This window comes from Polypterus senegalus, chromosome 1 (genome assembly GCF_016835505.1).
Source record: "Polypterus senegalus isolate Bchr_013 chromosome 1, ASM1683550v1, whole genome shotgun sequence".
In the NCBI taxonomy this organism is placed as follows: Eukaryota; Metazoa; Chordata; class Cladistia; order Polypteriformes; family Polypteridae; genus Polypterus; species Polypterus senegalus.
In genome coordinates, this window is record NC_053154.1 from 216,451,498 (window position 1) to 216,463,822 (window position 12,325).

The 12,325-nt window shown below is 35.7% G+C and overlaps 1 protein-coding gene across 1 annotated transcript in view; it reads left to right on the forward strand.

The window, feature by feature from the left end:
- The window catches only part of oit3 (oncoprotein induced transcript 3), a 33,631-nt gene extending 30,044 nt beyond the window's left edge, over positions 1-3,587 (forward strand). The window contains exons 8-9 of the mRNA XM_039768927.1: positions 2,416-2,515; positions 2,754-3,587. Coding sequence (XP_039624861.1) covers positions 2,416-2,515; positions 2,754-2,927 — 274 coding nt within the window. The 3' untranslated portion in view covers positions 2,928-3,587. The remainder of the gene's footprint in view (positions 1-2,415; positions 2,516-2,753) is intronic.
- Positions 3,588-12,325: the final 8,738 nt, after the last annotated feature.

Sequence of the window (12,325 nt, forward strand, 5' to 3'; positions counted from 1 at the left end):
AAAATAAGGACTTATTACAATGTGCATCTTACAGACAAATTTCACTTCTGAATAATGATGTTCAGATACTCTCCAAAGGTCTTAGCTAGAAGGATGGAGAAAGTGCTGCCTTCGGTAATATCAAAGATAAAACTGAATTTATTAAAGGCTGACACTTGGCTTCCAATCTCTGATGCCTGTTTACTGTAATATATTCACCTGTAAAGTCAAACACCTCGGAGTTATTATTATCGTTGGATGCAGAAAAAACATTTGATATAATTGAATGGAACTACCTTTTCACTACATTAGATAAATTTGGGTTTGGTCCGAATATTTGTGCATGGATTAAACTACTGTATACCAATCCAGAAGCTTCAGTTTGTATTAACAACATTTGCTCAGACTACTTTAAACTAGAACGTGGTACGAGACAAGGATGTATATATCAGACCCACAAAATACTGTGCCTGCAGTCTTAACAGCACTTACAGAATTTCAAAAGATCTCTGGTCTCAGGATTAATGTGAATAAAAGTGTGCTCTTTCCAGTGAATTCTCAAGTATACAATATGAGATTGGAGATTATTGCAGATCAGTTTAAATACCTAGGGGTAAATATCACAAGTAAACATAAAGCTCTTTATCAACAAAATGTTGCCATCTGTATGGAAAAAATTAAGCAAGACTTGCGTAGATGTTCAATCCTCCATCTCACACTAGCTGGAAGAATTAACGTTGTTAAGATGAATATCCTTCCTAAGCTTCTTTTTTATTTCAAAACATTCCAATATACATCAATAAATCACTCTTTAAGCAATTAGATTCAACCATAACCTCATTTATTTGGAACATAAAACATCCACGTATCCAAAGAGTGACTCTACAAAGACCTAAGATAGAAGGTAGCATGGCTCTACCAAACTTTCAGTTTTATTACTGAACAGAAAACATACAAGCTATAAAAACCTGGACACAAATAGATGAACATACACAGGCCTGGTCCGCAATATAAATAAAATCCTGCAGCACTTCTCTATATTCCCTGCTTTGTGCCCCAATAAATGCAAGTCATCGCCAGTCTACTAACAACCCAATTGTGCTTCACTCACTCAGAATATGGAACCAATGTAGAAAGCATTTTAAGATGGAGAATCTTTTATCTGTGGCACCTCTGCATGAGAACCACCTTTTTCAACCCTCATAAACATATGCAGTTTTTATTATCTGGAAAACATTTGGGATTAAATTGTTTAGGGATCTTTATATAGACAACATCTTTGCGTTCTATGAACAATTACACTCCAAATTTAACTTTCCTGCAACACATTTATTTCACTATCGTCAAATCAGAAACTTTGTCAAACAGAACCTGCCCGATTTTCCCCATCTCCCACCTTCCTCTATGCTGAAAAAAATATTGCTCTGTCTCGAGGACTCAGACAGCATTTCTGCAATATATAAAAATATTTTACTGTCCCTCCCTTTCAATGATATAAGAGGACAATGGGAAAAGTATCTCTCACTCAACATATCAGAAAAGGAGTGGAAGGTAGCAATGTAGAAATTCATTCAAGCTCCATATGCACAAAACATACAATTATTCAACTGAAAATTATATATCAAGTACATCTGTCTCACTTGAAATTGTCCAAAATGTTTCCAGGGCAAGATCCAACCTGTGAATGCTGCAATCAAGCTCCAGCCTCACTGGGTCACATGTTTTGTCCTGCACCAAATTAACATTATTCTGGACAAAACTTTTTAAGTGCCTTTCAGACCGCCTTGGTGTCACAATCCCTTCTAACCCATTAAGAGCTGTGTTTGGTGTTCTTCCAGATGGGTTTAAAGTGGAGAAGGACAAACAAACTGTGATTGCCTTCACTGCACTACTGGCACGCAGACTTATTTTGCTAAACTGGAAGAATCCTAACTCTCCTCTTTTAAGTCAGTGGGTAGCTGATGTTTTATATTATTTGAAATTGGAAAAAATCAAATTCTCAGAGGATCTGTGCAGAAATTTTTCAAAACCTGGCAGGATCTAATCAATAATATTTTATAATAAGCTCTTAAAGCACTGAGGGAAGTAGATTCTCTCCCCATTTCTTTTTCTACTCCATGTATCTTTATTCGCCTATTAAACTCATCAATTTATTCATTTTTACTATTTTTAAGTTTTAGTCTGTTGGCCATGCTCTCTTTCTCAGGGGTGGGGGTTGATTTGTTTTCAACGCTATTTTTTTTGTAAAAATTGATCTATTTGTATGGATTGATTACAATAAAATCAATAAAAAAAAAAGAAATCTGAGAACACCACAGTAGTAAGGCCTTCTAGCTCGATGCTGGAAATTAAGCCATCAGACATCAAGACAAATTGATTCCCTAGGTGTACAGTTCCAACTCCATCTAAACTGCCTGTTTCTGCTTTCTTCCCCAGGTGTATTTCTGATGAGACTGTAAAGCAATTTACAACCGACGATCACCTTGCCAAACACTACCAAGTTCCAGTTTTTAAATTTGTAGGGAAAGACAACAAGGTAGGAAATAAATAGGAAACATTAATGCTGTAATGTGTTTGCTTTCTAACTCATAGATTTAGAAATCCTACTTCTTTTGAGGCTCCTGAGTAATCGTGATTATTTCCTAACCCCATTAACATTTGTTTCCGTTTGTCAATTTCAAAGTTTGGTTTGCCAGTTTTAGCCTCTCTCTTCTTCTATTTTTCCTCAACTCTAGCTGGAATACTCATAATTTTTTGTGTGCGTTCCATTTTAGGAGGTGTTCCTACATTGCAGTGTCCTTGTATGTGGCTCTCTTGATGAACATTCGCGCTGTTCTCAGGGCTGCAAAAGACGCATGAGGCGGTCTCTGTGGGAGCAAGAAGATACTGGCCACCTTGATCAACACGTCCTTACAGGGGGACCTATTATCATAGATCCTGATGAGTGATTTCACTATTTACAGTAGCATAGAAGCACATCTGTCCCAACACAAATCGTTTTCTAAAGCTGAGCTTCACTTGTATCTAGCTACAGTTATACCAGATTAAACATAGTAGACCTATGCAAATAGCAATGCTTTGGGTATTGTATTTGGAAAACACTTTTTTGTAACTTTTTAGGATTTAAAAATCATGTACCAGAGGAGAACAATGATTTTTTCATTATTTAAATTTTAACTAACTGAAATACTAGTCCTGTCTTGCCGGGTAGTAATAGTTAATCCAATGATTCTGTAAAGGATAAGATTCCAGGTCTCGGATCAGTGGCAGCAATTTCACGATATACCTGTACTAGTCTCTAACCCTTAGATACTGATTCCTCTTTTTGTTTTCCTTGAAATAAGTTATGTCTCAGATCTGGCTGATCATGTTATAGCAATTTAAAAACCTGTTATTTCTTACAATAAACTGGTTCAACCAGAATAAGATCATAAGTCCCAGTTCTCATGAACGTAGTACTGATTCCACCCCTGTGACTTGTGACGAAAAACCGCTAGGACTGGATTTATGTATCTATATCTGTCTTTGGGTTTGTCTTTCTCAGAATTTGTTATAAATTGCATATGTGCTTAAGAGTTGTGGTCCTAATAAATTTTGTTTTAGTGGAATGAACTCTTGTTTTTTTTTCAGCTATCCTGTCTGATTAAACTACCTATTTTAATACTTCAAACAATTCTTTACTGTTTACTTTCAGATTGATTACATTAATTATATCTGCACAATTGTAAACAGATGTATGCACTGAAGTATGAAGAGAATTAAAGCAAGCAATTTGTGTACTTTGAGCTTTCGAAATTATGGCAAGAACTAGTGAGTATTGTCCATGTTCAAATTCAAATATTCATAGCAATTATTAATAGTTTATATATACACTTACAGATAATTATGTAGTTAAAAATACATTTGTACTGGAAATAGTATGCCTATTGTAATTTTTTTCATGATTTCATATCAAGTTTCAGATCAAATCTAATGAACTTAGTGCATTACTGGAAACTTCCTCATTATTTATTTATACAAGTACAGTAAAATTTTAAGAGGTGTAGTTTCACCACTGTGTTTGCCTACTGACATTTAATCAGAGTTCAGTATACTATGTTATTTGAAAACCTTATTATCTGAATTAGTGCAGAAAAGTATACAAATTTGAATTACATTAATATTATTAAGTTAATTGCTTGCAGGATTCTTGACATCTGCTCTTCATCTACTGGTGTCTGTGAAAATGCTAATACATAAAAAAAAATCTGACCACAAACCAAGATCAGTACCAGGGCCAATTTAGCAAGTGCCATTGGATTTGCTCAGTAGATTGATGCATTATTGTAATACAAATACAGTCCATGTTATTTATAATTCACAACAAAATTTTCTGGGAGTGCTTAAGCAACAGATTACAGCAACCAGAACTTAATCCTGCACAACACACTGCTTGCACTGTAATAAGACAAACACAGGTTCTATGAATCAAACAAGTGTAATATAAAACAAAATTACAAATAAGTAAAAATAAATCTGGAAAAAATAAAGAATTTTCTGTCTGTAGCTGAAGCTACTACTACACAACTATTGCAAATTAAAGTTAAATAATTATATATGTTGGCATGTTTTCATATAAACTAACCAGTGGCACAATATGATTGACTAATTGATTTGAAAAGAAGAATTTAATTTGTTAAAAAAAAAATAAAGTTTTCATTGCAAGAAAAAGAACAGAGATCTTAACACATGGATTACGTTTTCCAACAATCTAGAGCAATAACCATTTCTTCATAAATGTACTCTTCCTAATTGTATGTGATACTTTTTTCTTTTTGTATGTTTACTGTTTCTTGCATTTCTTTCTGTAATTGCATAAGTTGCAAACATTGTTGGAACCTCAAATTTATAGTAAGTCATGCTGACTTTCTCATTAATGTGTTGTTACAATGATTAAGTTAATTGTAAAGTGTTGGAACATATTTGTGTGTAACTTTCTCTACTTGTGTTTCACGTTGGCAACCTTATTTACTCTTTGTGAAGTTTTGTTCAATCAAAGACTTACACAATTATTCAAGGATATTTTTACCATAAAATGAATGAAAGCATACAAGAGTGCATCAAGTAAAATCATTTTTGTTTTTCATTTGCTGATGGTTGTGGTGAGAAAATGTCTTAGGGGTTGTTCTGCTATAATGTATGTTGTTAATAATAAATGGTGAGCTACTAAATTTGACTTTTAACTTTTGCTGCTATCTGCTGGAAGTGTCATTATTTGTTTTGTGGTATTTTGTCACTTGCCAGACTGTAGTGTAGCTGTATATACAAGTTTGTTTCAGTAATTAGCCTAAAATATTGGAATTTCTATTAATTTTTGGTGATTTTAATATAAACATAGACAATCATTTAGATACATTATCAGTGTAATGTTGAAATGTTTTTGAAGTGTGTTAACTTTGTACAGCATATTTGCCAACCTACACACTACTATAGTCATACACTTGATCTATTTTCTACTTTAAAATTTTATGTAAATAATCTTGTTTTAAAAGGCATAGGTGTTTCTGATCATTTGGCTGTTTTACTGGATCTTAATATGTTTATTTTTTTAAGATTTAGAAAAACTCATAATAATCTTTCACATATGATAACAATAGCAGAAATATTTTCTGTTGTTTATCCAGTATTGACAACTATTAGTAATTTTGTCAATTCAGACTGAAGAATTAATTCACAATTTTAATAATCTTTATGAAACTGCCTTTGATGCTATAGGCTCTGTTAAAGCAAGAAATGAATTTCTGTAAATACTCTCTTTAGTTAAATGATTATGTTTGGAATTTCAGGAGGGAGTTTAAGTGTGCCGAATGCAGATAATGATTAACAAATCAACGAGTGCAATATAATTTTATAAATTATCTACAAAGAGTATTTAATCCTTTTATGAAAGAAGAGCAAATTATTTCTGTTTTAATATTTCATAGTCCTATGTTTTTGTTTAATACCATAGATAGATTGCTAAAACAAGTTAATAATACAACCCCAATTCCAATGAAGTTGGAACGTTGTGTAAAACGTCAATAAAAACAGAATACAATGATTTGCAAATCCTTTTCAACCTATATTCAATTGAATACACTACAAAGACAAGATATCGAATGTTCAAACTGATAAACTTTATTGTTGTTTTGCAAAACTTTACTCATTTTGAATTTGATGCCTGCAACTCGTTCCAAAAAAGCTGGGACAGGGGCATGTTTACCACTGTGTTATCTCACCTTTCCTTTTAACAACACTCTAAGCATTTGCGAACTGAGTACACTAATTGTTGAAGCTGTGTAGGTGGAATTCTTTCCCATTCTTGCTTGATGTTCAACTTCAGTTGCTCCACAGTCCGGGGTCTCCGTTTTTGTATTTTGCGCTTCATAATACCCCACACATTTTCAATGGGAGGCAGGTCTGGACTGCGGGCAGGCCAGTCTAGTACCCACACTCTTTTGCTACGAAGCTACGCTGTTGTAACACATGCAGAATGTGAATTCGCATTGTCCTGCTGAAATAAGCAGGGACGTCCCTGAAATAGACATCGCTTGTATGGCAGCATATGTTGCTCCAAAACCTGTATGTACCTTTCAGCATTAATGGTGCCTTCACAGATGTCCAAGTTACCCATGCCTTCGGCACTAACACACCCCCATACCATCACAGATGCTGGCTTTTGAACTTTTCTCTGATAACAATCCGGATGGTCCTTTTCCTCTTTGGCCCAGAGGACACAACGTCCATGATTTCCAAAAACAATTTGAAATGTGGACTCATCAGAGCACAGCACACTTTTCCACTTTGCATCAGTCCATCTCAGATGAGCTCAGGCCCAGAGAAGCCGGCGACATTTCTTGGTGTTTTTGATATAAGGCTTTCACTTTGCATGGTAGAGTTTTAACTTGCACTTGTAGATGTAGCGACGAACTGTGTTAACTGACAATGGTTTTCTGAAGTATTCCTGAGCCCACGTGGTAATATCCTTTACAGAATGATGTCGGTTTTTAATGCAGTGCCGCCTGAGGGATTGAAGGTCACGGGCATCCAGTGTTGGTATTCGGCCTTACCGCTTACGTGCAGAGATTTCTCCAGATTCTCTGAATCTTTTGATGATATTATGGACAGTAGATGATGAAATCCCTAGATTCCTTGCAATTGTACGTTGAGAAACGTTGTTCTTAAACTGCTGGACTATTTGCCCAGTTAGTTGTTCACAAAGTGGTGGACCTCGCCCCATCCTTGCTTGTGAACAACTGAGCTTTTTGGGGATGCTCCTTTTATACCCAATCATGACAAACATCTGTTTCCAATTAACCTGTTCACCTGTGGAATGTTCAAAACAGGTGTTTTTTGAACATTCCTCAACTTTCCCAGTCTTTTGGTGCCCCGTCCCAGCTTTTTTGGAACGTGTTGCAAGTATCAAATTCAAAATGAGTGAATATTTGCAAAACAACAATAAAGTTTATCAGTTTGAATATTAGATATCTTGTCTTTTTAGTGTATGCAATTGAATATAGGTTGAAAAGGATTTGCAAATCATTGTATTCTGTTTTTATTTACGTTTTACACAATGTCCCAACTTCATTGGAATTGGGGTTGTACAATTGTTGATTCTACTTTCGATCAGCGTGACAAATTTTTAACTTTGTTCGGGAGTAAGACAATGGATATTAGAAATCAGATATTACCTGTTATGGTTTTGCTTTTTTTTTGCCTGTCAATGACATCCTAAAGAAAGAAGAAACTTGTTGAGATTGCATTATCTTTAAATTTCACTTCATCCAGTTTAGATATATTGCTTACAAGACTATTAAAAGCCTGATTCTGTCAATATCATTAATAGTTCATTATTAACTGGTTTAGTTCCCTCTCTTTTTTTAAACCTCAGTTTAGTCAGTCAGTCAGTCATTTTCCAACCCACTATATCCTAACACAGGTGTCTGCTAGAGCCAATCCCAGCCAGCACAGGACGCAAGGCAGGAACAAAGCGTAGGCTGGGCACCAGCGTACCGCAGGGCACACACACACATACACCCACACACCAAGGACAATTTAATTTAAATCCTGCTTATTTGAAAAATTGTCTCCATTCTCTGAACTTCCTTATTTTGGCCCAGCGTTTAAGGAAAGTTGTATGTGATCAATTGATCAAATTTATAGATTTAATTCAGTTGTTTGATAAAGTTTCTGTACAGATTTTGTGATTAGGATAAGAAGGAAAAAGCATTGGTAAGGATAACAAATGACATTCATATGACAACCGAAAGGGAATGTGAGTTGTAATCTTACCTCAGATTTTGGTAGTGATTGTTATTTTGGTTGACCATCTTAAAGTTTGGGATAGGTATACAATATCTGGCAAAGCACTATCCTGGTTTAAGTCTTACGTTAACTAAAGACAATGTTCAGGCAGGATATGTACTTTTGTAGTCCCGATTATATGTAGTTCTGGTTTACATTGACTGTTTTCTGTTTATTTGTTATTCCCTGGCAAGTAATTAAGAGGCATAATATATCTTTTCATTTTAAATTACTACTTTATGACAGTATGAAGCCTAATGATAATAAAAGTCTTACTCTTTTAGTGAAAGGTATCTCTGACATTAATTGTTTTTCTAAGTTAATATTGATAAATGCAGTAAGTCTAAGATATTTGTTACTGGCATTGAAGGACCAAGGTATCGGATTAAGAGCAAATAATTCAAAAAGGACCTGCATAGTTGTTGACAAAGGCAAATAAAAGAGTGTATATTGCTCTTGTTCTTAAGAAACTGCATGTGGCTTTCTGCGGAATTTAGAATCGATTTAAGTTTGTTTGTTTGTAAGGCCCTGTATGGTTCAACTCCTGAACATATTAGCCATGTCTAGCCCTGTATCAGGTCAGAGAGGGTCTTCATTCTTACTGTGCATCATTTTAGACATTCACTCCGTGGTATGATCTGCCTACATTTGCTATTTTGTTCCTGGTTGAATAATATTTTTAATGTTTCTCTACACTGCCATTTTGTGAAGGTCTCTATTTACCATTGGTATACAGTAGTTGTTGCTAAGGATGGACATCCAGAAGTCACAACACAAGATGTCATTTGCTCAACAATATAAATTTCAGCACCACATACTTCCTGGTTTTCTAAGATTCTGAATTCTTAAAAACACAGAAGTGTTTGTTTTGTTGATTAGGAATAAAAAACGACCTTGGCATGTTATTTTCAGCCTTTATTTGTTACTAACTTTTGCCCTGTTTCTTTTTGGTATTTGATTACCTTTGTTTTGTCCCTAATCACAATTTTAGCCTCTCCCTTTTCCTGGATCTTAGTAAAATATATTTTTTCTCTGTTATGCTTAGTCCTTAGCAAAATACTCAGTTTATTTTAAATGTGGAGGAGAGACTGCATCTGCATATTATGCTCTGAAATTAGGGAACATTTTGTTACAGCAATTAAATAACTCACCTACACTTATTAGTTTTAAATCTACTATAAAACCCTATCTTTATTATTTGGTTATATCCTGATTTTTCCTATTTTAAGTTTTATTTATTATTTAATTACTTCCGACTTTGTATTGGTTACATTATTGTTTTTATTGCTTGTAAAGCACCTTGTGATGCATGTATGTAGGTGTGATATAATTAAAGTTATTTTTGATTTTGCAGTAAATTAAAAATGACATATGGCATGCATTATATCTCAAGCAATGAAATATCATTTCATTTATTTATAACAAAATGGTTTTAAGGAAGTATTATAAAGCATGTAATAGAATAAAATGCTAACAGTATATGCTTTATAGTTTGCTAAAACGTCTGCACAGATGACCTACCATTAATTGACTGCCCCTAATTAAATTATCCTGCCAACCCAGAGGCAAGCTGCCCTCATCACCACCTTGTTCAGAAAGACTTTACATTCCCAAGCAGTCTGTGTCTTTAAAAATGAAATCCGTCCTCTCTGACTGACCTCTAACTTATAACAAAAATGCTATACAATCACCAATTAATTTGAAGTAATTTCTTGTTGTATATATATTTTTTGAGATGACACAACTTTCTGAATGAATTTTTTCTCCCATCTAGATATGTTACCATGCAACATACTGAAACCCTAACTCTAAATACTTTCTAAACGTAGTTCAGGGTTTTGAGGGAGTGGAGCCAATTCTAGCAGCAAGGCAAAAAGCCCATGTCAGTATACTTTCAGGCATATACATCTGTACTTACTTTTACATAAAATATGGTGTAATAATATGAAAGTAAATTTAGCAGGCATAGAGTGCTGTAAATCAATACAAGATTAAAATATATTGATTATTAAAAGTAATGCAACATTTTCTGGAATGCGAAAACTATAGTTACCTTGAGTACTTTCACAAGAAGGTTTAAGTTTGCCAAACTCAATAAAGCTTGTTAAATGCACTTTTTACCAACAAGGTAGAAAAATACTTGATTAGGTCCCTTTTAAAAATGTCTTAATACAAAGCTTATGTCACAGCAAAACAAAGGCCACACATGTTTAGTTTTGTTTTCATTCCATAATGCCTCAGATGTCGCTAGAAGCAAGGAAGAAGGCTGTCGGCATGTTGTAGCCAAGTATGTCCCATGCCATTGTTGCCATATACTATGGATTAAGCCGCTCCGCTATGTCCTGACTACAAGCATGGTTTAATAGTGTGATGAAAGAAATAGATGGGCTGGCATCCCTACTAGGATGCCATCATAATGGAGGGACAATATAGATGAATAGTTGCATACTGTCCTGACCAGGAGGCCACCATTAAGTGACAACATGGGCAAATGAACTTTCTGGCTGAGATGGGTGCTTTCCCCTTCCTGAGCTGGGAGGGACTGATAAAGCATAGATAGACCAGGTATTCTCCCAGTGCTCTACGTGGTGATGTTCCTCTGGCATGACTCCACCTTGGACACAAGCAGGGAAGTTGTAGTTCTACAGAACATCCCTGCTGGAGTACTTGAGTGCTGCCAGAGGGCACTGCCAGGATAGGACTACCCTGTTTTATGGAAATGTCTCTTGTTGTGGCACCAGAAACACTCCTGCGTCTGCCATAAAAGAAGATGCTCAAGGAAGCGTGAGTCAGTTGAGAAGGAGGACTCACCCGTAAAGAGTGCACAAGAAAGAATTGTGCTATTGTGGAAGAAACCTGTTTGTGGGAAGGTATTTGGTTTAACAAAAAATCTTTTGAGCCTGGAACTTGTGTGGATTACAGCTGTGTCTGGGGTTTGGACTGTAAGATGCCCCCTGTAGGCCATAATAGACTGACAAAACAGATGAATGTTCAAGAGCTTGTCACCTTCGAGTGATCAGACCAAATCAGAATAGACACATCTGAATGATCCTGAAGAGCTGCAGTGGCTGCAGGTTTTTGTTCCAACCCAGTTTCTTAATGAGAAGTCAATTATTGCTGATGAAGCACTTATTGCTTGAATTACTTTTTGATGCTTCCTTTTAGTGGTCTTGCTTGTTAAGGGTCCCCAACCTCAACTCCTTATTTCAATCTTAAGCAGCTGCATTCACTGTTTTAATGGCTCCTTATTAGCAATAAGATGTAAATGACAAAGTAGCTAGCAGTTCTCCATCTAGCTTGTTTCCATTTACATCTGTGTGTGTTCATCATGCACTGTTTGATTTAATAAAATACTTAATAGAAAATGTGACAGACTGAAAGTTACCTGTGTAAGGCCTCAAATCATTTGGATGATATCCGTGGAAAGGAAAAAACCTACAATACCTTACATTGCAGACTAACACGCCATAAAATTAAATAAGGTCTGAGACTGGCAAGGATTTCTTTCTAATTAAGCAATTGGGTTGGTATGAAAACCTGTAGCCACTGCGACTCTTCAGGACTGACATTACCCACTCCTGATCTAAGAGATTGTTTCAGACTTGACACCTATACTGCTGTTGTAACAATGATCACATCACTGACAGAACAGTCAGGAACTGGATCCATGCTCTTGGGCGCACAACATGGATGGAGACCTGCCAGAGGCTCCCTGCTTTTGCCTTCTGGACATCTGACCCTACAGTTGAACAATGCCAGACCACACACAGACACAGCAACTGGGATGGCAGCTATCCTAGGAAATGCTTGTGAAATGCTGTCTTGACCTAACTGTTTATGACCTTCTGCCCACCACTGGCCAGCAACTTCAACAGGTCCTTCTACAGGAATAGGGATAACATCCACCCCACAACTGCATATTCAGAAGCTCATTGGCTCAGGGAACAAGTATTGCTAAGCAGAGGTTGGCAGCTGCAAGGGGTGGTCATAGAAGAAACTGAAGGCCTGCAAAATGACCCATGCG